Source organism: Pongo abelii, chromosome 3 (assembly GCF_028885655.2).
Source record: "Pongo abelii isolate AG06213 chromosome 3, NHGRI_mPonAbe1-v2.0_pri, whole genome shotgun sequence".
Taxonomy (NCBI): domain Eukaryota; kingdom Metazoa; phylum Chordata; class Mammalia; order Primates; family Hominidae; genus Pongo; species Pongo abelii.
Window position 1 is genome coordinate 99,806,239 of NC_071988.2, and position 26,594 is coordinate 99,832,832.

A 26,594-nucleotide genomic window follows, 5' to 3' on the forward strand; every position below is an offset into this window, starting at 1 on the left:
ATATGTTTTTATCAGCAACGTGAAAACGGATTAATACAATTGGTTACAGCAATTTTTATTGCATAGAAGTTTTTAAATTTTAGTGAAATCAAGTTTACCAATATTTTTGTCCAGGATTTATGCTTATTCAATCTTTTCTATAATGAAGTCATAAAGATAGATATTCTCCTATATTTTTTCTTCAAAGTTTTGAAATTTTATTTTTCATATTATGATCTTTAATATACATGGAATTAATGTTCATGAATGGTATTTAGGGTGTCTCATTTTATTCTATTTCATGTGGACATTTAATTGTCCCAGAACAATGTATTGAAGAGCTCACCCTTTTCACACTGATTTGTATGTAATGTCACCTCTGTTTTATGTTTCCCTATTTTTCTCTTCTCTGTTATGCTTCATTTATCTATTTGCCTCTCCCAACACCACATTGTCACAATTATTAGGATTTTATAATGACACTAAATATCTACTGGGCAAGGTTTTTCTTGGCTCTTTGCCCTCCTCTATGAATTTTAAAATCAGCTTGTCAAATTCCATAAATATACTATATTAGAACTTTATATCAATGTAATATTATTTCTGCCTGTTTGAGGTTTATTTTTTTCCATTTTTCAATGTAAGTTATTTCTTCATTTATCTCTTGATTGCCCTATTTTTTTTTTTTTTTTTTTTTTTTTTTTTAGGAGAGAAGGGCTTGCTCTGTCACCTAGGCTCGAGTGCAATGATATGATCATAGCCCACTGCAGCCTCAAAGTCCTGGGCTCAAGGGATCCTACAGCCTCAGCCTCTGGTATTGCTAGGACTACAGGTGTTCATCACAATGTGTGCCTAATTTTTAAATTTTTTGTAGTGACAGGGTCTTGCTATGTTGCCCAGGCTAGTCTTGGACTCCTGGGCTCAAACAATCCTTCTGCCTTGTCCTCCCAAAGTCCTGGGATTATAGATGTGAGCCACTGCACCAAGCCTGATTGCCCTATTTATATCTAGTGTTGAGTAGACTGTTTCATGAGGTTAATAGTCTTTAAATTCTGTCACCTCTTTTTAAACATTATGTTTCTTCATGAATTTGCACTTTGGCTTACAGGCCTTCTTTAAGAAGGAGGTTATTGTTTATGAGCACCACTTCTGATACGTTCTGTCAGAATTGGGTATCATAATGGCGTTTGCATTAGGGATAGGTCAGACCCAGTCTCTGAACCTGGGGCATCTTGGCTTAGTTTTTGATCTTGAGCATGTTTAAAAATAAGAGATGAGAAACTGCCAGGCATACAAACTACACATAACTGCAGGTAGTTTGGTATATTTGTAGTCTAGGTGCACAGGTTATAGAGATGCAGAGAGGGGGTATAAAATGAGAACAAAGACATAAGGCAGGAGAGATCATAATGAGCTGATATACGAGCTAAGGGGCTTAAACTTCATCCTGAAGATTACAAAGAGCCATTAGAATTTTAGCCAAGGGGATAACATGATCAGATTGTATTTTTAAACATTTACTTAGGTAGTACTGTACAGGAATAATTATATGGAGGTCACATTAGGAGGCAATTTAGGTTATCCAGGTAAAATATGATAAGGACACAGTGGCAGAGGGCATGCAGAGGAGACAACAAATTTAAGAGATGCAGATGATTGCTATAATATAGAGAATAAGATAAAGAAAGGAATCTGAGATGATTCCCAGGATTTTTGCCTGGATGACTATATCCATAGTTGTGGATGAGGGAACATAGAAAGAAGGACAAGTCAGAGAGGAAATACAATAAATTCCACCCAGAACATGCTGAATTTCAGATACTTGTGCAGTTGTGGTGGCCAGTAGTGTACTGACACAGATGCTGGGTACAGTACATAGATGATGGGTCCAAACTGGTACTCAGACCCACAGAGCACAAATACACTTTAATCTGATTCAGTATTTACTTAACTAGGTATAAGAATATAAAACCAAAGACACAGAAAGGCAGCATCTTTCATTGGAAGGCCCAGCAGCTAACCAAGTACACAGAAGCTTTTGCTTCATCATTGATGTAAGTTATGTACCACTGCCATGGAAGTGTGTAGATGAGGTCTGTGAGGGTCACCTTGACACAAAGAAGTTGAGCGTTGAGTTCCAAGTGCTCTTTCATACCTCTCTAGTAATGCGTGCTCTAGGCCTGCAAGCCAATTCACAGCTTCCCAAACCAGGTATCATCGTGGGTTGGGAAATTAATTAGACACAACTTTCCATGTTTATCTTACTACTATAGTCATCAAGATAAGAGTGACCTCAAGGTCATTCTCAGGCAGGCCAGCATCAGCTCTGGCCTGATGATACCTTTCGCTTACAAACAATTCATTTTGTATATGGGTTTGAAATTCATGAGAGAGGCTGGGCGCTGTGGCTTACCCCTGAAATCGCAGCACTTTGGGAGGCTGAGGCGGCTGGATCACCTGAGGTCAGGAATTCGAGACCAGCCTGATCAACACGGTGAAACCCCATCTCTACTAAATAAAAAAAAATTAGCTGGGCATGATTGCATATGCCTGTAATCCCAGCTACTTGGGCAGGAGGATCGCTTGAACCCGGGAGGTGGTGGTTGCAGTGAGCTGAGATCATGCCATTGCACTGCAGCTTGGGCAACGAGAGAAAGAGAGAGAGAGAAAGGGAGGAAGGGAGAAAGGGAGGAAGGGAGGAAAGAAGGGAAGGAGGAAGGAAGGAAGGAAGGAAGGAAGGAAGGAAGGAAGGAAGGAAGGAAGGAAGGAAATGAAGGAAGAGAGAGAGAGATGTGGAAGAAATGCATGAGAGAGATGTGGACCAGAGATAGAAATATATGTTTTGGCGTCAGAGATTTGGATTCAACTTCTTGCTGGACCACTCAGAAGTTGTGTGACTTTGGCAAGGAAGACAAGTTCGTGTCTTCGTCTTTAGTACAGCGGGCCCCTGTGAATATTAACTATGGCAATGAATAAAAGGGTGTTTCATGCAGGGCAGATTCTCAATAAGTGTTGGTTCCTGTTTTCCAGAGGAAGAAATATTTTGATATCAAGTATGGGAGAAAGATAAAAGGCAATAAGACAGTAACCAAACCTCATAAAGGTAAAAATGTCAAGTTCAAAAGTAGTACGTTCTTTTGTCTGATGTACAGAAAGGAGTATTTAGACAATGATTGTTTCCTTCCCCCAAAACTATCCAAATAAAGTTAACTTTCTTTTCCAAAACTCAGAAAAACAAAAATAAATAAATAAATAAAGATTCCAACCAGGTGAGAAGCTGGAAATTAAAATGCCTTACTCTCTGCATTTGTCTCAGACCATTGATCATTTTGCTTTTGTTCAAGACAAATATTGAGCATAAATATTGAGTAAAATAACTTTTGTTTCATTTAGGAACTGATGAGAAAATGCTCATCAGCATTCTGACTGAGAGGTCAAATGCACAGCGGCAGCTGATTGTTAAGGAATATCAAGCAGCATATGGAAAGGTAAGGTCATGTTAACATGACAGGCAGTAAAGAGATCATTAATGTACCACGGTCACTCCCACATGGTTATGCTCACAGTCTTCTGTTTCAGGCTGAGTATAACAGAAGATGCCCTGTACATCCAGTCAGAGCCTGGAATCTGAGTCGTGGTTTTGCCTTGAACTGGCTGACTGGCTTTGGGTATCTTACTTGGTCTTTCTGGGCCTCAGTTTCTTCACCTGTAGGATAAGGTTTGCCTTAGCCCAGTGGGTTCTAAAGCAGAAGTGATTTTCCTCCCCAGGGGACATTTGAGATGTGTGGAGATATTCTGATGATAACAAACAGGATGGTGGGGGATACTTCTAGCATGTAGTAGGCATAGGTCAGGGATGCTACAAGCATCCGAGAATGTGCAAGGCAGCCCTCCACAACAAAGAATTACTAGGCAAACTATCTGACTAATTCTGTCTTAGACAACCTTTTATTTCTCTTTTAATTTTAAAATATTTATGTAGTTATAGGTTTAATTCATTCAGCAAATGAAAATTTAGTAATTAGCAGAAACTATATAAGAACAAGTAACTTTGGGAGGCCGAGGCAGGTGGATCACCTGAGATCAGGAGTTTGAGACCAGCCTGGCCAACATGGTGAAACCCCATTTCTACTAAAAATACAGAAATTAGCCTGGTGTGATGGCACATGCCTGTAATCCCAGCTACTCGGGAGGCTGAGGGCTGAGGCAGGAGAATCACTTGAACCCGGGAGGTGGAGTCTTCAGTGAGCCGAGATTGATCCAGCCTGGAAACAGAGCAAGACTCCATCTCAAAAAAAAAAAAAAAGAAAAGGAAAAAGTAAAAATAAGACTTGGTCTTTGCTATACAGTTTATTTGTCCAATGCCTATTTCTGAGTACTAATCTGTGTTAGGAGATATCCAAGACATTGGAGATAGACTGGTATAAAAAGCACATCCTGCCTTCTTTCATGGAGCTAACATTCTATTAGAATATAATAAACAAGTAAATAAAAATAATTCAGATATGATAAGTGATATGAAAGAATTAAAATGGTTGATATGATAGACAGTGACTGGTGACTGGCTCCTGCACATAGGGTGATGAAGGAATGTCAGTGAGGGGTTGTTACCTTATTCCCCACTAAGCCTAAACAATACTAGGGGTTCTGCCCTGCTTGATCAGGAGATAGTATTTAAGGTACAGCAAATATAAAAGCCCTGAAGCAAAAAGAAACTGGCAATATGTGAGAAATAAATAATTCCAATATGGCAGGAATGTAGAAAGTGAATGGGGCAGAAGAAAGAGATGAGGCTGGAGACAGGTTGAGAACATGCTAAGCCTTGTGTCTTGGTAGAGTTTAGATTTTATTCTAAGGGCCACAGGGAACCACTGGAGGTTTGTAAGCAGAGGAATAATATACTGCAGTTTTTATTTTTAAAGGATTATTTTGGCTGCTGTAGATAATGAACTGTGGAGGGAAAAGGTACAAATAGACCCGGCCAACTGTTGAGAGGGTCTAGTGACCATCCACAGGCACCTCAGGAATTACCTCCTGGGAGTGTTCTCCAGGCCCCCAGGCTCCACTAAGACACCCTTCTCTGAGCTCCCTTTATCAGATAGCATATTATATTGAAATTTTATCTTTGAATATTTCTGTTTTTCCCATGAGGGCAGAATGTCTTAGGATAAGGACTTTGTCTGACTTACCTTTAAAGGCCTAGCACAGACCAGGTGCCCAGAAAACATTTGTTGAATTGAATAAATTGCCTAGCTTCTGGGCAAGACAACACTTTCACATACAGAGAAGGTGAATGATCTATTGGCCTTTCAGTATTTCCAAAATATGGAAGAAAGATGGAGGTGGAGGGGAACAACCATTTCTCACAGTGGAATAGGATGAGAGCTGTGAAATAAGATTCAGCTGCAGTGGCTTGGATTGAGGACAGATGGTAGTGAAATTTACCATTTAGAGAGGAAAAAAACACTGTGGCAATTGAAGCAGAGCTGATAACACTGAATGCCATCCCATTTGTTTCAGCAGGAACCTGCCACTGCTGCACCCCCCAGGAGTGTGGTTGTGTCAGTCTGTGCCCACAGCATTTCAGCAGGCTCAGAAGCTACCAGCCTCTATTTCAGAGCTGAAAATAATCAGGAGCAGGAACAAATATTATTCAGTATTATGCCATTGAATATTGAAAATAGAAACCCTGTTACCCCCCTTTAAGCAGGGAAGATGGACTGTACTTACGTGTGAAAACAGTGCTCAAAACAATATCAATAGGTAATGTCTGTAAGAGGCTAAGTTCTAGTGTTCCATCACCCTGTAGGATGACTATAGTTAATAATGTAGTTTCAAATAGCTAGAAGGAGGATATTGAATATTGCTAAAACAAAAAAATGTTACATGTTTGAGATGATGGGTATGCAATTACCCTGATCTGATTACCATACATTATATGTATTGAAACATCACTATGTACCTTATGAATAAGTACAATTATTATTTGTCAGAAAAAATAAGTCTAATATATTGCCACACTTAGAGGTTTTTTTTCTTTACTTGTTGCCAGAAAATTGCTTCTGATGCCACCTAGTTCCACATTCTCACCAGAGACAAATGACCAGCCACTGTCCTCCCTTCCCCTTCCTCTTGGAGCTCTTTGGGAGTTACTGAGAGGCAAGCCACTGAGGAATAGAGCACCTCCCACTGAAGCTGAGCGTGAATCTATAAGGGTTCCTCTTCCTCTTCCCTTACCCCAATCTAAGCATTGAAAGTATGGTGGATCTAGGAAATGCATTTGAATACAGTTCCTAACTGTGGCACTCATGGAATCCTCCCATTTGGCTCTCCTTCAAAAAACCTCTACAAAATGGAACAATTTGGGAGTAATTAGAAAATGCAGATTAATATTCATAGAAATATTTTCAACACTTCTGTTTATTCCCTGTGGATGGACATGTTTTGTCTGATTTTGATACATATGTTCATCTTTCACTAGGTGACTTTAGAGAAAGAGAAAAGTATTTCACATTTTTCCCCTTGGTTTTTTGATTTTAGGAGCTGAAAGATGACTTGAAGGGTGATCTCTCTGGCCACTTTGAGCATCTCATGGTAGCCCTAGTGACTCCACCAGCATTCTTTGATGCAAAGCAGCTAAAGAAATCCATGAAGGTATGAGCCCCCCACAAACCATTTCTGCCCAGGGTTTGACCGAGTCATCAAAAATAGTGACTTTCTTGCAGTGCACACTTGTGATGGGTGGACTTGGATGCCATTTTGGTCTGTACTCTCCCAGTGGTAGAATGACTCTGAAATAGGGAACAGTTATAGAACCTTAAGCCCAAATGTTCCTGGGCTGGAAGAATTTTGTTGTATCCTTTGTTTGACATGAAGAGTCAAGTTCTCTAATTTGTCATCATTGAAAGTAAATGGCACTATGATTAACCCCAACACTCAAGCTAAAAACCTAGCATTATCCTTGAGCCCTTGTTTTCTCTTACCCTTCCAAGCTCCCAAATCTATCAGCAGGTTCATTAGTTTTACTTCAAAATCCATTATAAATATGTGCACTTCTCTCAAAATCCATTATAAATATGTGCACTTCTCTCAAAATCCATTGCTACCGTTCTAGTCTGACCACCATCATCTCTTGACTGGTCCATATCAATAGGCTTCTAACTGGTCCCTTTGCCTCCATTTTTGCCCACCTCAAATTCATTCTACACAGAACAGCCAAAATTATTTGTATTAATTTATTTTAAAAATCAGGTTCTGCTACTTACCTGCTAAATTTCCAATGGCTTTGTACACTTAAAAACCAAGCTCCTTATCATGACCTTCATCACCCAACATAGTGCAGCTCCTGTCTAACTCTGTGACTTTTTAAAATTCTATTTATATCAGTCAGGGTTTCCTCAGAGAAGCAGAACCAATAGGCAGGACATAGACATTAAAAGATTTATTGTAAGGCCAGGTGCTGTGGCTCTTGCCTGTTATCCCAATACTTTGGGAGGCCAAGGTAGGTAGATTGCTTGAGCTCAGGAGTTTGAGATCAGCCTGGGCAACTTGGAGAAACCCTGTCTCTACAAAAAATTGGCTGTGCATAGTAATGCATTCCTGTAGTCCCAGCTACTTGGGAGGCTGTGGTGGGAGGATCAGCTGAGCCCAGAAGGTCAAGGCTGCAGTGAGCTGTGATTGTGCCACTGCACTTCAGCCTGGGTGACAGTGAGAGACCCTGTCTCAAAACAACAACAACAACAAAAATGTATTGGAAAGAATTGGAGGCCATGGTGGGAGGATCACTTGAGCTCAGGAGTTCAAAACCAGCCTCAAACTGAGCAACATAGTGAGAACTTGTCTCTATAAAAAATTTTTAAAAATTAGCCAGGCATGGTGGCTCATGCCTGTAGTCCCAGCTATTTGGGAGGCTGAGGTGGGAGAATCACTTAAGCCCAGCAGGTCTAGGCTGCAATGAGCCATGACCGTGCCACTGCACTCCAGCCTGGGACCCTGTCTCAAAAAAAAAAAAAAAAAGAAGAAGAAGAAGAAGAAAGAAGAATTGGTTACATGATTATGGGACTGGTTAGGTTAGGCAAGTTCAAAATCTATAGAGCAGGCTATCAGGAAAGGCAGGCTGGAACTCTTGGGCTGAAGCTGCTGTCCACAGAAAGAATATTCTAAACAGAAGCGTTGCCTCTGGTCTTAAGGCATTTCAACTGATTGGATCAGGTCTGCCAAGAAAGGTAATCTCCCTTACTTAAAGTGAATCGATAATAAACTGAAATTATATCTACAAAAATACCTTCACAGCAACACCTAGATTAGTGTTTGATTGAATAAGTGGCATTATAGCCTGGCCAAGTTGACACATAAAACTGACCGTCATACTCCCTCCTGCTCACCCATTAATGATGTAGCTACACTGGCCTTTTCTCTGCTCCTTGAACATCATAAGCTTATTCTTGTTTTGAGATCTTTATACATGATGTTTCTTCCATCTGGAATGCTTTTCCTCCAGACATTTTCCGTTAATTCACTCAAATATATTTTCTTAACTGCACTTATTACTGTCTAAAAGTATCTTGTCTATTTATTTGTTTTTGAGACAAAGTCTCGCTTCATTGCCCAGGCTCTAGTAAAGTGGTGCAATTATGGCTCACTGCAGCCTCAACCTCCCTGGCAAGCCTCCAACTTCAGCCTCCTGAGCAGCTGGGACTACAGGCACACACTGCCACACCTGGCTAATTAAAAAATTTTTTTTTTTTGTAGAGACAGGGTCTGGCTATGTCGCTCAGGCTGGTCTCAAACTCCTGAGTCAAGCAATCCTCCTGCCTTGGCCTCTCAAAGTACTGGAATTACAGGTGGAATTCCACTGTACCTGGCCTTGTCTATTTTTAAAATCCATTTGTTTATTATCTTTTTTCATCTAACTAAAAGGCAAACCTCCACCATGGCAGGGAACCTCATTGGTCTTGGCCTATATCTTCTGTTCCTAGAGCAACTCCTGAAATGAAGTGGGTGCTCAACGTATTAATTAATAGGAAGGAGGAAAAAGAAGGGAGCCTAGATCTGAGGCATAAGCCATATTTTGCCTTGCCATCAGGGAATGGAGTTATCTTCTTTTCTGTGGAGGACATATGGGCATCTGAGAAGCAGATGGCAAGACGGAATTTGATGTACAAGAGACTTATTGTGAGAAACGCCTGTGAAGGATAAAGAGGAGAAGAGCAGGGTAGGTGGGGTGAACCTTCAGACCGCAGTGCAGGCCTGACCCCTGTGAGAGGAGAGAGGAGAGGAAGTAGGCTGAGATTAGGAAGAGCCTCAGTGCATAGTGAAGCTCTGAGAAAGCCTTGGCAGGCTTTTGGGGAGCCCCTGAGCAAAGACTGCCCTTTGGAGGAGTTCTGTGTTGGGCGCAAGTCCAGTACGCCTGTTGTTTACAGTCGCTGTCTGACAGCCACCTGGAGAGGGCATGACCTCAGTGTGAACTCTGGTAGATCCAAAGGTGTGGCAGTTGGAGGCTGTTAGCAAACTGCGTTCTTTGCAGCTGATTCTCTTGAAGTGAAATCTGAGCATTGTTTTTCTATGGCTACCCAATGGGGAGGGTTTAGCAGGTGTAATTGTAAGTATTAGATTCACCAGTGAGTATTAGAACAGTTTCTCTTTTACATAAAAGAAGTCCAGGGTGTGGTGGCACCACCATTATCAGAGACTCAGGCTCCTTCTATCTTGAGGCTCTGCCATCTTTAACCCATGGTTTTCACTTCCTGGCTAAAGATGGCAGCTCATGAGTCAGCCATTATGTCTTCATTCCAGTCAACTCAAAAGAGTAAAGGACAAAGAAGGGCTCACTCCCTCACTCGAAGGATACTCCCTGAGCATGCATATGGTACTTCTGCATATATCCCATTGGTCAGAATTTAGTTACTGGACATATTTCACTGTAAAGGAAGCTGAGAAACATAGCCTTTATATGGGTAGCTATGTACCAAGTTAAAAGTTGGGGGTTCTATTACTAAGCAAGAAAGACAAAAGAGATACTGTGGTAAACTAGGAATCTCTGCTACAGAGAGACAGAATTCAGTCTCTGTTCATATACTGCACTGGCCTTATTCAATCAGGTCTTAGTGTACATGACTTTTCTTGGAGTCACAGTGTGATTCAGTGACCTTGATATAAACAGGGCTGAGAGGTAATTAGTCCCCATGCCAGCCAGGCGCATGATGCAAATTACTGAGGATTTGAAAATCTCCCTGTATGAAGAGAATGATACATGCTGATAGACCCAGTACAGTGATGCAAGGATGAAATCATTCAAAAGTATTGTAGAGCCTTTTCTAAACATAGTGGAATGTTTGAATGTTGGTAGGGTTAATCCTGTTAGACTGTCACTTCTGATCTTGAATGACACAGGCTTTTTCTTTTATACTATTTCTTTCTAGAATTATTCAATTGATTTTTACACTAGAGTGAAAAATTTGATGTCACTTTATTCCAGATGATTTATGTTAATACTAAAATATATGGAAATATAGAAAACTACTTTAGAGCAATAGAGAACCTTGTATTGATTTACTCAAAAGTGCCCTTTCATCTATATAAAACAAGATAATAAGACCAAAAGGCATGAGATTAAGTTATTTAAGTGTTCTAAAATTTAGATTTTCTTTTCCTTTTTAGGGTGCTGGAACAAACGAAGATGCCTTGATTGAAATCTTAACTACCAGGACAAGCAGGCAAATGAAGGAGATCTCTCAAGCCTATTATACAGGTGTCTTATTTTCTGCTTACCTTCACCACTGTTCACACATATTTGAGCCAATGTTGCTTTTCCCAGAATCCTCTCAGTCTCTTCATGAGGCATTTTGAGAAGACAAGACTTACAGAAAGGAGAATACATTCTAAAATCAGCTAAAGACTATGAGTTTCCAGGAAAAATTGGAATATGATCTGAGCTAGAGACTGCTACATAACAATAGCATTAATGCTTTACATTTATAATACTACAGCTGCAGTGGATTTTGCTCTCAGCAATCTCTCATTAATTGAATTAACCATTTTCATCAATGTAAGAGACTCAAATCATATTTTATTTTTAGGCGTTGAAAATCACTCAGATTAGATCCACGATTTTGGGTGTGGGAAATTAGATTAATTTAGAGGATGTGTTGAGCATGAGGATTCAATAGAAGTAGCTAAAGACCTAATAGTCTGCTGGCTGTGTAAAATTAGAAAGACTCTGCAATGTAATTCTGACTGTAACTACCCAGGGTTAGTGTGACTTCTCAGGTTAAGGTCACAGTCCCCACAAGACTACCTTCACCTCAGACACCAGCCCACAAGCTCAGGTGTTTTCAGGCTACACATGCTTTTAACCAACTGGCTACAAATTCAGGGTTCTCACTACCCTCTCAGGTTGAATAGCACACTAGAATGACACACAACTCAAGAAAGTGCTGTGTTCACAAATGCAGTATTATCATAAAGGAAACAAATCAGGGACAATCAAATGCGGAGACTGCATACAGAGATATTTGGAAGGGTCCAGTGGAAGCTTCCACTCTCCTGACCATTGATATATCATTACCAACCAGCAAGCTCACTTGATTATTGGTAGCCTTAGTTTTTATCGGGGTTTCATTATATAAGCATGATTGGTTGAACCATTGTTCATGTGATTGAGCTCAATCTCCAGTCCCCCTACACTCCCCAGAGGTCAGGCTGATATAGTGGCTCAAAGCCTCAACCTTTTAATCATATGGTCGATCTTTCTGATGTGACCAGCCTTTATTCTGAGTCATCTTGTTTAGCATAACTGAGCTGTAGTCCAAGAGACCAACCATGAATAACAAAGACACGCCTATGACTTGGGAAATCCAAAGGATTTAGTTTACCTCCCAGGAATCAGGAATAAGACCAGCCCAATTCTTTACTATTCAATGGCCCCATAGAACCCTCTCCAAGTACTTTAAGGGAGCCACAGTTTCTCTGTTTGTGTCTCACAGAGGTCAGTTGTGTCATAGGAGCTTTTGCAGTGGGAGAAGTCCAAAGAAGGAGTACATATTGGTCCTCATGTGGGTGTTAAAGAGGATGCCTTGGGAGATTCTTGTTAGAAGGTAAATACCTCAATGACAGGTGACTATTTTGTTATTGATGTACTAATTGGGTTCTAATCAGAAAAACAGAAACAGCACTAGGTATTTTGACAGATAGAATGTAATATAAAGAACTGCTTAAAGGGCCGGGGGTGGTGACCCACGCCTATAATCACAGCACTTTGGGAGGCTGAGGTCAGTGGATCACAAGGTCAGGAGTTCAAGACCAGCCTGGCCAATATGGTGAAATCCCATCTCTACTAAAAAATACAAAAAAAAATTAGATGGGCATGGTGGCGTGCACCTGTAGTCCCAGCTACTCAGGAGGCTGAGGCAGGAGAATTGCTTGAACCCAGGAGGCGGAGGTTACAGTGAGCCAAGATGGTGCCACTGCACTCCAGCCTGGGCAACAGAATGAGATTCCATCTCAAAAGAATTGCTTAAGCTGGGCACAGTGGCTCATGCCTGTAATCCTGGCATTTTGGGAGGCTGAGGTGGGCAGATCACGTGAGCCAAGGAGTTTAAGACCAGCCCAGGCAACATGACAAAACCCCATCTCTACAAAAAATACCAAAAATTAGCCAGGTGTGGTGGTGCACGCCTACAGTCCCAGCTCCTCAGGAGGCTCAAGTGGGAGGATCACTTGAGTCTAAGAGATTGAGGCCACAGTAAGCCTTGATCATGCCACTGCACTCCAGCCTGCGTGACAGAGTGAGACCTTGTCTTGGAAAAAAAAAAAAAAAAGAATTGCTAAACACCTTTCAGAGGACTGAAAAAGCAAAAAGGGAACAAAAGGACAAAAGGATTCATGCAGAATATAACCCCCCAGACCTGAGACAACAAAGGAAAGAGGCTGAGGTTGTCAGAAACTGGAAGCTAGAATGAGGGACATACCTGGCTGATGTCGGGACCTCAGGGGCTCAGAGCAGAGGCTTAAGGAGCAGGAGTTCAGATCCCTGAAAAGAGGGCTCCATCTGGCTGGAGCCAGTACCTACATGGGGGCCAAAGTGACTTGTTCTAGGAACCTGCAGCCAGTTGTTGCTGTCAGGGTGAACAGCCTTCCCTGGGTTGACACCGACATGAATAGCTATCAAATAGCTTGCACTTCTTTCTACCTCCTGCCTTCCAGTCCCCCTCTACTCCCCAGTACTGGTGGAACCTAATAGGGAGCGGGTACAGAAAGAAGTAGACAAGAGAATTGCTTAATCATTAATGCACAAAAGGGTATGTTTTAGGTGTTTAAAATATTTCAGTTCAACAAGGTTTACATATTTTACAAAACCCATCAGAGCCAGGCACTGTTTCCCAAGTTGGCTTGGTATTTTCTGATGTTTCTTAGAAGAGCCACTGCTCCCTAAGTGGACCTGCCCTGTGACAGATCCCTGGAGCCCAGCATTTAGGTACAAACAGTTCCAGGATGTGAGCTTTATGAGGATGAGGATTTTTGTCTATGTTGTTCACTGCTGTATCCTCAGTTCTAAGAACAGTGGGGCAGATAAGTACAAATATTTATTAAATGAGTGTCCTCAAAATTGAGGTTAAGGTCTTAAGAGCCAAGTGAAACTTTTACCGTTCAGGATAGTGTTGTGCAGATATGACAGACGATAATAGCACAAAGTTACCAGAGCCTCAATTTCTGTGTGGGTAATGCTCTCTGAGGCTACAAGGGATACAACTGCATCAAGGTTACCTTGGTTACTAGAGATTAATGATACACAAGAAGATCAAGAAGGAAATTGTCTCAATCATGCATAGCCAAGCTTTACAGAGATTCAAGTCGCAGCACTACCCAAGGGACCCAGTTATGTTGTCAGTCTCTCGGCAGCAGGCATCCATTGCTCCCCATGCTAATGTTTTCCGTGACAGTAACTGTTCCTCTTCCTTTTTGCTTCTAATGTACTGGACACCAGCAAGTAACACCCCCTCCCCTACCACATGGTGTTTGTCTACCCAAGGCTTATAAATATTTGTGCATAGCTTTTGGTTATTCTTGGCTACTGTTTTCTTCATTATTTCCAGGAGTCTTTCAGTTCTTTGTTATTCTATTGTCTTTGTCTCCTTTTCTGTGTCACTCGCTCCCTAAAAGAGAAGATACAATGGGTTCAGGAAGTCACTATCATGTTGGCCCTCATAAAGGGACCAGATGTCTTCTAGAGCTTATCCAGTACAGTGGCACAATAGAGTCTAAATAAAGAGAGGTCTAAATTCTTAACTTTTTTCGGTATTCTAAAGTCAATGGTGTGTGAGAGAACACTGAAACAGGGATCAGGAACTCAAAGTTCTAGTCCAGGAACCTGTACTATTAAAATATTATATTTAATTTTATATTCTACTGTGCCTCAAAATGGATAAAGTAGTTGTCAACTTAGGTTGAAATAATTTTTTACTCTAATATCCCACAAAATATTTGAAGGAAAGGGAGAGGCTGTGTGAAATGACTTATAAAGTCTCATCTAAATAATTCCAAAATTACAAAGTACTTCCCCAAGTTCTAACAAATGGGATCTTCATTCTTTTACTTGATATTTTCAAATTTAAAGTTTTTTATCTAACTAGAATGAAGGATAGATGTAACAATATCACAACCATTAGGTTTAATGATGCCTACTAAATATTATTATTTAGAAAAATAACACACATTTTTGGTGGATTTTACTTATATGAATTGCCTTGAAAAATTACAGATTTCATAAAAAGAGACTTAGTAAAATCATGCTGAAGAAGTTTCCATCTCAACGCAGTTCTTGCTGTTGGATAATCTCATATCACTTTCTATAATTGTCTTTCATTGATTTAAATAGATGAGAATTCTCATGGCTAGTATGGCTAATTTATAGAATTCTTGAGAATGATGCAGACAGAGTTCAGATAGCCACATGGTGTCACCTACAACAAGGGGTATAGTGGCTCCAAGAGAATCACCACCCCATGGATGGGACGGACAGAGATTTAAGACTGATGGGCACTGCACATCACAGGCCATGCAAAAGGGGCTACAACTAGTCAGTACTAAAATATATGAACACACGGTTGGCATTTGTAAAGGGAAATAGCATGTTTTGGGTAGCTTTCTTACTTTTGGGAGATACTAAAAAATATGGTTTAGTTATATTCATTAAGATCAGGGTTAGATTCAATAAAACAGAAAAATTACAGTGGCTTACAAAAGGTAGAAGTTTATTTTTATCATATGTAGAATACTAGACATTGGCAATTCTAGATCTAGTATGACAGCTACTCAAATCTTTTAGGAACTCAGGCTTCTTCTTGATTACTTTTATGCCGTCACTAAGAAGAGGTCCTTATCTTCACAGTCCAAGATGGCTGCCCAAGATGCAGATGTCAGTTCACATGTAAGGCAGTCAGCTGGAGGAAGGACTAAGATGAATATGGCCCCATCCCTTTAAGGAGATTTGTCTGCCTTCATTTCATTGTGAATAACTAAGTTATAGAACTGTACTAGCTAAGAGGAAAGCTAAGAAAGTAGTTTTTAAGCTGTGTGCATTATTTCTTGCTTAAGGTTAGGGTTCTCTTAGTATGGAAGATGGCCAGAATGGAAATTGAAAGGCAAACTAGTAGCTCATCTACCCCAGCTTTTCCACTATGCATCCCTTAGTGCCATTGTCAGATGAAATAAACCAAGGTTTGCTCCAGAATGACAACTCTTTCTATTCTTTTGCATCTACCACAACACAGTGCAGTAAGAGTTACAAGAAGAATGTACCATCTCACAACAGAAAAGCATGAAGAAATTAAATAAAAGGGCAAGATTTATCTTATCACATACCCATTCTTTGATAGTGTTGGCATTTAAACTTTTCTCTGTTTTATAATCGTATTTTTCAGTTTGTCAAGGCTTAATTTCGTTCTGATTTGGTTTCAGTATACAAGAAGAGTCTTGGAGATGACATTAGTTCGGAAACATCTGGTGACTTTCGGAAAGCTCTGTTGACTTTGGCAGATGTAAGGTTTTGTTTTTTATTTTTTAACTCCCCAGTAAGCTGCATGCTTAATAATAATTTTTAGGGAGTTTAAAAATAACCAAACTGAGACAATGAGTTCATAATTTTCCTTATGAAATGGCTTGTTCATTTTACATGTTCATTGCCACCAAGCAATATAATCATAAAAGCATATATAATGATGTAACAACGAAGAAAACTTATTTGAGTCAGTAAGTGGAGGTGTTTTGGTCAGGTTTCACAATTTTGACATTAGAAGACATTCTGATACATCATCTGACATACAATATTTATTTCCATTATAAGTGTCTCCATTTTAAAGAACAGGTTTATTTTCTTCTGGACTCCAAAGAATAAATATTTCTTTTGTTAGCTTCTAAATTAAATAGGAAGCATGATACAGAAGAATTATCTTTAGAAATGGGAATTAAATTGAGTATCAGTCTCAGGATTAAAAAAAAGAAAATTATTGCTGCAATTTCAGCCTTCCCACCTTGGAAAAGCTGCCAAACTATTAATCATTATGTGACCTAATGAGGCCACACCTTGCTTTCTCTTTTAAGAAGGCTCATGACTTTTATCATAAAGATGGTAAGGTCAAGGATGCGATGTATTCACAGCTGTGTGTAAGAGAGAAAGTGATTTAAACCATAGCTCACCAATTTTCTTTCAGCTGATTTACATAGCACCTAAATGTGAGAAAATCCCAACAACGGTCTCAGCCTCATGGTTGAAACAGCACCTGTCAAAGTGAGGCATTATGCCATTAGGAAGCGATTTATCTAAATTATGGTTTCAGTTACTTTAAATGTGAAAACCTTATGAAGGTTGAACCCACAACACCAAATTTATGAAACATTGCTGCAAACATATGCTCTCAGAGGTATATATTCCTAAGTGCTCATCTGTTTGTGTATGGACATGAACGCACCCACCCACAGGAGGCAGTATAGAGTAGGGCTCTAGGACAGGGTTCTAGAATCAAACAGGGCTGGACTCTCATGCTGCCAACTAGCTTTTTATATTTGGACAAGTTCTTTAAGTCTTAAAGCATTCATTTTCATATCTGTAAAACTAAAATACTAACAATAACAAGTACTCACAGGGTGTTATGAAGATTAAGAAAAAGAGAGAGTATGTGAAGTACTTAGTGATCAACACAGGGTGGTAGTGGTTAGTATTATATTAAGACCAATGATAATCAGCATTTATATCATTGGAGCAGAGTGTAAGCGAAAGAGAACAAGAAGAAAGCAAACAGCAGCAGGGTATCAGCAGCACAGAAAAGAAACCAGGCAAAAATCAGACAGTCATACAAGGACCTAACGCTTAAAAATAAGAACAAATTCATTTTAAACTATCGTAGCTAAATGTTTCATTCACCTATAATTTGCCAAATAATTCAGGCAATTCCGTGTTTTTGTTCTGTCTCCTGTCTTTCTATAATGTGCTTAAGTATTTGTACATGAACACACATACCACACACACACACACACACACACACACGTACCACTTAAACCATAGAGGCTTTAATATTACGGTTGGTTTGGGGATCTTTGAGGACTTTTTTTTTTTCTTTTTTGAGACAGAGTCTCACTCTGTCATCCAGACTGTAGTGCTGTGGCGTGATCTCGGCTCACTGCAACCTCTGCCTCCTAGGTTCAAGCAATTCTCCTGCCTCAGCCTCCCTAGTAGCTGAGATTACAGGCACACGCCACCACACCAGGCTAATTTTTGTATTTTAGTAGAGACAGGGTTTCACCATGTTGGCCGGGATGGTCTCAAACTCCTGACCTCAATCAATCCACCCGCCTCAGCCTCCCAAAGTGCTGGGATTACAGGCGTGAGCCACTGTGCCCGGCCTTTGAGGTTTTTTTTTTTTTTAAATAAACTTTACTTTTTAGACCAGCTTCAGATTTATGGAAAAATTGAGCAGAAAGTACAGAGAGCTCCCATATGACCCTCTTCTACTCTCTCCTTTCCATTATTATTATTATTATTATTGTTATTATTATTTTGAGACAGGATCTGGTTCTGTTGCCCAGGCTTGAGAACTATGGTGTGATCTTAGCTCACTGTAGTCTCAACCTCCTGGGCCCAAGCAGTCCTCCCACTTCAGCCTCCTGAGTAGCTGGGACCACAGGTGCACACCACCACACTCGGCTAATTTTTTTTTGTTTTTTTTTTTATAGAGAGAGAAGGTCTCACTCTTGCATTAATTAGTATGTGTATTTATTACAAATGATGAATGAATATTGATACATTATTATTAACTGAAGTTTATAGTTTACATTAGGGTTCACTCTGTGATATAGTTCTATGGATTTTAATAAATGTATAATGTCATATCTCTATCATTACAGTATGATAGAGTAGTTTCACTGTCCTAAAAATCCTCTGTGCTCTGCCAGTTCATACCTTCCTCCCCACCAACTACTGATCTTCTTACTGTCTCTATAGTTTTGCCCTCTCTAGAATGTCCTATAGTTGGAATCATACAGTATGTAGCCATTTCAGGCTGGCTTCTTTCACTTAGCTATATGCCTTTAAGGTCCCTCTGTGTCTTTTCATGGCTTGATAGCTCATTTCTTTTTAGTACTGAGTAATATTCCATTGTATAGAATATTTATTTTACCTGCTTGAAAGGCATCTTGTTTGCTTCCAAGTTTTGGCAATTATAAATAAAACTTCCATAAGCATTCATGTGCAGATTTTTGTGTGGACATGTTTTCAACTCCTTTAGTTAAATAGCGAGGGGTGCAATTGCTTGATTATATAGTAAGAGATATTTAGCTTTATTAAAAAACTGCAGAACTGTCTTCCAAAGTGACTGTACCATTTTGCTTTTGTATCAGCAGTGAATGAGAGTTCCTGTTGCTCCACATTCTCACCAGTGTTTGGTGTTGTCAGTGTTTTGGATTTGAGCCCTTCTAATAGGTTGTGTAGTGGCATCTTATTGTTTTAATTTGTAATTCTCTAATGACATATAATTTTGAGAATCTTTTCATGTGCCACCTGTGTGTCTTCTTTGGTGAGATGTCTGTTGAGATCTTTCAACCATTTTTAAATTGGGTTGTTATTTTCATATTGAGTTTTAAGAGTTCTTTATGTATTTTGGATACAAGTTCTTTATCAGATACATGTTACAAATATGTTCTCCCAGTTTGTACCTTGTCTTTTCTTCCACATAAGACCTCTGTGTTGGGTTAGGCACAGTGGCCCACACTTGTATTCCCAGAGATTCAAGAGGCTGAGGTGGGAGGACAGCTTGAGGCCAGGAGTTTGAGACCAACCTGGGCAACATAGCGAGATCCCATCTCTAAAAAAATTTTTTAGATTAGCTGTGTGTGGTGGTGTGCGCCTGCAGTCATATTAGCTATTCAGGAGGCTGAAGCGGGAAGATAGCTTGAGCCTTGGAGTTCAAGGTTATAGTGAGCTATGATTGCAGCATCACACTCTGGCCTGGCTGACAGAGAGCGAGACCCTGTCTCTAAATATATATATATATGAATTTTCAGAGAAGGGAAATGAGGACCCCAAAATTGTGTGATTTGCTAAAAATTTCATGACTAGTCAATGGCAGAACCAGAACTGGAGCCCCGAGTACATGATTTTTCTGTGCAACCTGTCCTGCCTTGAAGAAAAACCACTAAGATCCCCTGCTGGTTGAAGTACTGTGTGTTAGAATCTTCTCTCTTTAAAGGATGGCCCTTGTTTTCATCATCCCTGTTTAGGGCAGAAGAGATGAAAGTCTGAAAGTGGATGAGCATCTGGCCAAAAAAGATGCCCAGGTCAGTAACAAAGCGGGAAAACATTTCCTTTACCTATTCTCCTATGTGGCTGCCTTTGCATTTATGTGAAAAGGGAGAAAAATAGCAGCAACAGGGGCTTTTCTTTTTTTTTTTTTTTTTTCCTGTTTGAAAGAGAAGCCTGAAGCTTGGGGATCCGAACCCTAACTTTTTGCCTGCCTCAGTGGTAGTTATCATTCTCCTTGGCTCCTGCCAGCCCAATTTTTGATTTCTAGTCTCCTGAAAGTGGGAGACTTAGATAATAGATGATTGCACTGACCTCTGAAATACAACTCTGATTCTTCTCATGTCACCTCTCAAAAAAAGAAAATAATTTTGTCTCTAATAATATTCTCTTGTGAATAGATTCTCTATAAAGCTGGTGAGAACAGATGGGGCACGGATGAAGACAAATTCACTGAGATCCTGTGTTTAAGGAGCTTTCCTCAACTAAAACTAAGTACGAACTCACATTACAATCCTTTGTGTTGCATGTTGTTTTTACAAATGTTTTTGCATTTAGTATACAAAGATCTAGAAAAACGAAGTTTAAAATTGCAAAGTCTGTTCCAGTTTATTTACTCACACTTCAGGAAACAAAATGGGTAAGCTGTATTGTAACTCAAGGAAGTACTGACACTACACTTTTGTTTTTCCATAGAGGCTGAGTAGATTACCTAGTGAGTACCAGGTAACAGATGGGGGAGGGAGGTGGCAGGAAGAAGAAAAGAGGCCACCCTCTAGGGTGAGAGTAGAAGGGCATGTTCCTGTGGGATGGAGAAGCCCAACTGCTTCCACTCCACCTAACAGTTCTCCCTAGTTAGCCACTTCCAGAAAAGCCAGACACTGCAGGTGAGTCTCTGTTGACACATCAATACTGATTAACCTTCAGCTATTTCTGATATGAAGGTAAGTGGTAGAATGCATCAACTCTTATCATCAGACCAGCTATTACATGGAATTGTGGGCACCCGCCCTCTCGCTCATGGCGTCTCCTAGAGCTGTTCTGGAAGCAACAACACCTAGAAAACTAAACCTCCATTTACTGTGAACATCTTCTGACTGGCTTCCAGATGCTAGTTTACAGAACAACCACACAGCAAGACCAAGCTTATGCTGAGTTGACGGAACAATGAGTAAACATAAGGACATTACTGTGACTTTGAAATTCTGAAATTGTTCTTTCTTAACTTTTGCATTAAAATCACATTTATTTTATCAAATAATGACAACAGTATGTGATAGTTGCTTTATTCATGTCTTTGTTTGAAAAACAAAAACCAGATAACCCTAGGTCTCTCTCCAAAATTTCTTTTTTTAAAAATGTATTGGGGAAAAATATACTTGGCTTACCAAATATGCCTGTATACTTGGTGACATAGGTACAGGTTTTGCTTGGGGCAAATACTGATCAAGAAATTCAAATGCCTTCTGGGAGGTGTGAAGTAGGCCATGCTGCCTTAGGAAATGATTTATTCAGCACAAGGAAGTCTTCAGAATTAAGATTTCTTTACCAGAGAAAACATATTTGACTACTGATTATAGTATCATTTCCCAGGTGCTGCTATAAATAAAATTTAAAATAGCCCAACTTACTGGATAAATTATTTATTATTTAACTATTTAGGCTATTTAAAATGCTTACTGCTTGAGAGAAGGGGAAAGAGAAACAGATCATTGAAGAAAATTATCTAGGGAGTTTGGGTGTTATTGTAGATGATTTCCTTAAAAAGGAACAAAAGAAAAACAAAAACTTCTGTGCCCAAATTTTCATGGTTTAAAGAGGGAGTTTTTTAGCTTTCTACTTGATCTTCTGCATATCAAATAAAAAACTAGAATATATTCAAATGTGCTCAACTGCGTTGCTTTAAATAATTTTGTGGCGCTTCTTTTTAGCATTTGATGAATACAGAAATATCAGCCAAAAGGATATTGAGGACAGCATAAAAGGAGAATTATCCGGGCATTTTGAAGACTTACTGTTGGCCATAGGTAAGCCTTCGAGTGCTGGTAAACTAAGTTACTTTGCACTTGTTTTAACTCAGTGCCAAGGCCTGCTCCTTTTGGGCAAGAATCCTGACTGATCCATCTTTTTATGCTCCCTACAGCCCCCATCATGGTCCAGGATACACACAGTATGCTCAACAAATATTGTTAAGTGAATGCATGAAGAAGTTATTTTTTTAAGTCTTTTTTCTTTTTCTTTTTTGAAACAGGATCTCAGTCTGTCACCCAGGCTGGAGTGCAGTGATGTGATCTCAGCTCACTGCAGCCTCAACCTCCTGGGTTCAAGCAGTCCTCCCACCTCAGCCTCCCAAGTAGCTGAGACTACAAGCATGTATACCACCTGGCCCAGCTAATTTTGTATTTTTTGTAGAGATGGGGTTTCACCATGTTGCCCAGGCTAGTCGTGAACTCCTAAGCTCAAGCAATCCATCCACCTCAGCCTCCCAAAGTGTTGGGATTACAGGCGTGAGCTACCACATCCAGCCATCTTTTTAAATCTTACTTTGCTTTTTAAATTTGTATTTGTCTTGTGACCATGTTTAGCTTGTAAACTTCTTGAGAGCTGAAATATATTTTATTTCTACTGGCATTTTTATTGAGCTTTGTTGAAAACTGAGACATAGGCAAGGCACAGTGGCATGCACCTATAGTCTGACCTACTTGGGAGGCTGAGGTGGAAGGATTGTTGGAGCCCAGGAGTTCAAGGCCAGTTTGGGCAACATAGCAAGATCTTGTCTCTTTAAAAAAAAAAACCACATGCACACACACACACACACACGCAACTAAGACCTAAGCCAGTTTAGTAATCCAACCTCTGCCTTCCAGGTTCAAGCAATTCTTGTGCCTCGGCCTCCTAAGTAGCTGGGATTACAGGCACATGCCACCACACCTGGCTAATGTTTGTATTTTAAGTAGAGACAGGGTTTCACCATGTTGGCCAGGCTGGTCTCAAACTCCTGACCTCAAGTGATCCACCCACCTCTGCCTCCCAAAGTGCTGGGATTACAGGCTTGAGCCACCACCCCTGGCCTATATTGTTAATCTTAATATTAATTCTGCTTGCTGTTTTTCATTTGATGTTCTTTCTAAGCCGTAATGTTTGAAAAACTTTATTGAGATGTACAAACTCTCATTCATTGAGCTAAGGAGGATTCTTGGAAATATATCATTGAATTATGTATTACATTTGGGCTATAATGCACATTATTTTATCATGTAAAAAAAGACCTTATAATTCAATTGAAGTTCAAAATCTGTCACACTTTCATTTTCTGTTTCAGTCTACCATTGGAATAAACCAGTTTATAAAATTTTTTTTGAGATATAACTTACATACCGTAAAATTCACCCATTCAAAGTGTGCAATTCAATGCTTTTTCATATAGTCACAAGGTTTTGCAACCATCACCACAATCTAAGTTTAGGACATTTTAATCAGCCCCATAAAAAAACCCTATAAATATTGACAGTCACTCTCCAATCCTTCCCACCCCCGGCTCCTATAAATCATTAATCTACTTTCTGTCTCTATAGATTTGCCCACTCTGCATATTTCATACACAAGGAATCCAAAACAATGGTCAACACATAGTTTTTGACATGAAAAACGATCTGAGCTGTGTCACCTTAGAATCGTGTAATAGGAGCATACTAGTTGCCAAATAACAAATCCAGACTTAAGTAAGGGGAGGCTTTATTCAGTAGAACTATTTCAATAGAGAGAACATGTTGATTTCAGAAACCTGCAAGACTGGGCTGGGTGTGGTGGCTCACGCACATAATCCCATCACTTTGAGAGGCTGAGGCAGGAGGATCCTTTAAGGCCAGGAGTTCAAGACCAGCCTGGGAAACATAGTGAGAGCAGCATTCTGAGACTGTTCCAGTGGTAATGATAGAACTGGTTAATTTTTTTTTCCATTTTATATTGTTAATCTTTATATTAAAGATTCTACAAAAAAATAAAAAATTAGCTGGGTGGGTTGGTAGACGCCTATAGTCCCAACTACTCAAGGGGCTGAGGTGGGAGGAGTGCTTGAGCCCAGGAGGTCGAGGCTCCAGTGAGCTATGTTGGTGCCACTACAGCAGAGCCTGAGTGACAAAAGTGAGATCCCATCTCTAAAAAATGGGGAAAAATGTGCAAAAGTTTCAAAATCCAACAGAAAAGTCTTAGCAGCAACTTTTAGTGTTGGGCAAGCACGAGGGCATGATCACTGGGGATTGACAGGAAACACGTCTGGCAGTGGACAGCTGGACTCTCAAGATAAGCTGCAACAGAGACATGTTCTGCATTTTAGGGCTTGCTCAGGACTGGGGACAAGCCAGAGGTCAGGAACCTGTGGGAGGAGAGAGGCCTGATGAAAGTGTGGTCAAGACAATGAAGAGGGTAGGGAATGGGCAATTATGAATTCTTGGTCATGGTAATTAACTCTAACGGACTCCCAAGCTTCCCTGCCTATGGTGCTGGGTGATAAAGCCTCCTTCCCACTGAAACATACTGCCACCTTCCAAAACTTTCAGATATGAAGAACAAATCTAGTAGGTAAGAACATAAAGCAGAAGGCAAGCTAAAGGGAAGAAAGGATCATGAAAAGAAGGGATTGTACAAATCTAGCTGGCAGGGAGGTGACTGGAAAGCTTAATAGGATGAAAGTGGGCATCATTATTTTTTGTCAAGCTATTATGGCTTACTTAATGTGAGTTTTACTAGTTTAAATGGTTGGTTTCTTGTCAGAGAACTTCATGTAACAGTTTTATTCTAAATGCTGTGTTTGGGTTTCTAATACATTTCTCCTTCTATTTCCCTTAAATCACTTACAAAAGCCAAAAGTCTTTTAGCTTTCCTTAAGAGAGTCTATAAGCCACAATGAGAAAGTCACTTATTCTTGTTCTGAGCTCCAAAATTCATTATAAAATCCATTCACTTTTGGTTGGATTCCTACCTAGAGATCAGATTTAGGATTATAAAAATAATTGTTTTGCTGTAAATAGGTTTCTTCCCTACAGACTTTTCTATTCCTATTTTCTTTTCATTTAAAAGATAATTTACTCTTGCGTTTTTGTCAGTTTCCTTTTTCTTGTTTTATTTCTGCTTTACTTGTTATTTCAAAATAAAGAATTGAAAGATTGTATTTTTTTTTAAGGCAACTGAATTTAGATGACAGGTACGTGTTCTAATGAAGTCACTTTAACCAGCCTATAAATTCTAATCCAGTCATTTAAAAGAAAATTCTTTCCATAGGAAAAATTGCTTTTCAATGGAACTCCAGTGCCCCTTCGTGCCTAATGAGTTATTTGGAGCAACATCGCTGCAGTTGTCAGGCCCAAGTTGTTCATCAGTAGCCCAAGATGTTAGTAGCTGAGCAGTGTCGCACCCTAGGGAGTTATCAGTGAAAGCGTAGGTGTTCAGTGTGTCTGGGATCCAGAGATGAGTCAGTCGCTGTGGGAGTTTCTTTGGCAGGTAATTTTATTTTCCCCATGGCTGGAGATAAATACTGTGCTAAAGTTCTTTGCAAATATGATATTAAAAGGCTTTGAAAATCAGGGTAAGCAGCCTTTCTTTCATTCCAAGTAAAAGCCAGTTGTGGGGAGGGGGTAGAGTGGTATGACAGTCTAAAGAATCTTTTTAAAAAACATATTACTTACTATAGATTAACCCAATTTCTATTCCATGAAGCTGAACATTACTTTGCTTTTTGTTACAGTTCATTGTGTGAGGAACACGCCGGCCTTTTTAGCCGAAAGACTGCATCGAGCCTTGAAGGTTGGTCTGGAAAGTTCATGTGCATTCTTAGCGTCCCTTAATTCCCTTGGGGAAGTATGCAAATAGTAGAACAAATATATAAAAATTAGTTATTTTAATGTAATTTAAACATTTTAAGATAAATTATATTACAGCAAATCAAGGTATGATACAATACACTCTTTACACAGACACCTGATTTTCTCTTCAAAATAAACAGACCTGGGTTTATGAAATAATTTTTTTTCTAAGTAGGTATAATTTGATTTCTATTTAACTAAAACATTCTCATTTTCTCTAATATGACGAGTTTAAGTAGATGCTAATATTCCACTTGTATGAAAGATGAAAATTCATGTATAGTATTAAATTTTAAAAGTTCATCCTCTATTTTAAATAGAAAATGAGAAGGCAGGCCAGGCGCGGTGGCTCACGCCTATAATCCCAGCACTTTAGGAGGCCCAGGCGGGTGGATCACAAGATCAGGAGTTCAAGACCAGCCTGGCCAACATGGTGAAACCTCGTCTCTACTAAAAATACAAAAATTAGCTGGGCGTGGTGGCAGATGCAGTGTAATCCCAGCTTCTCGGGAGGCTGAGGCAGGAGAATTGCTTGAACCCAGGAGGCGGAGGCTGCAGTGAGCCTAGATTGTGCCATTGCACTCCAGTCTGGGTGACAGAGTAAGACTCTGTCTCAAAAAAAAAAAAAAAAAAAAATTAGAAGGTAAAAATATGGCTTAATGTTGCTAGAATGTCATATTTCTTTTCCACTTAGATTAGTTTTCTACAGTAGCTAATTTGTCTACTGATTTGTCTCATAGGTTAATAGTATTCTAATCCATATAGAGATAGGTACAGAGAAGTATTGACCACATTATTTTTGCTACTTCACAGTAAGTGCAGGCAGTAGAACTTGTTTTAGAATGCCAAACCTCAAACTTGAGACCCGGTAGATCCTGTGGCCTCTCAAGCTGCCTTGCTTAAAATAAACCAAGCTGAGTTGGCAGCCTTTAATGATGCTGTAACCCTGTGTTTGCTTGTCTGTC

The 26,594-nt window shown here is 39.7% G+C and overlaps 1 protein-coding gene across 3 annotated transcripts in view; it reads left to right on the forward strand.

The window, feature by feature from the left end:
• ANXA3 (annexin A3) overlaps nucleotides 1-26,594 on the forward strand; it is a 59,057-nt gene that overhangs the window by 24,597 nt on the left and 7,866 nt on the right. For all 3 annotated transcript variants that reach the window (XM_009240124.4, XM_063723471.1, XM_054554108.2), the window contains 8 exons: nucleotides 3,373-3,467; nucleotides 6,520-6,633; nucleotides 10,639-10,729; nucleotides 15,937-16,016; nucleotides 19,750-19,806; nucleotides 20,170-20,263; nucleotides 21,700-21,795; nucleotides 25,512-25,570. In XM_009240124.4, coding sequence (XP_009238399.1) covers nucleotides 3,373-3,467; nucleotides 6,520-6,633; nucleotides 10,639-10,729; nucleotides 15,937-16,016; nucleotides 19,750-19,806; nucleotides 20,170-20,263; nucleotides 21,700-21,795; nucleotides 25,512-25,570 — 686 coding nt within the window. The remainder of the gene's footprint in view (nucleotides 1-3,372; nucleotides 3,468-6,519; nucleotides 6,634-10,638; nucleotides 10,730-15,936; nucleotides 16,017-19,749; nucleotides 19,807-20,169; nucleotides 20,264-21,699; nucleotides 21,796-25,511; nucleotides 25,571-26,594) is intronic.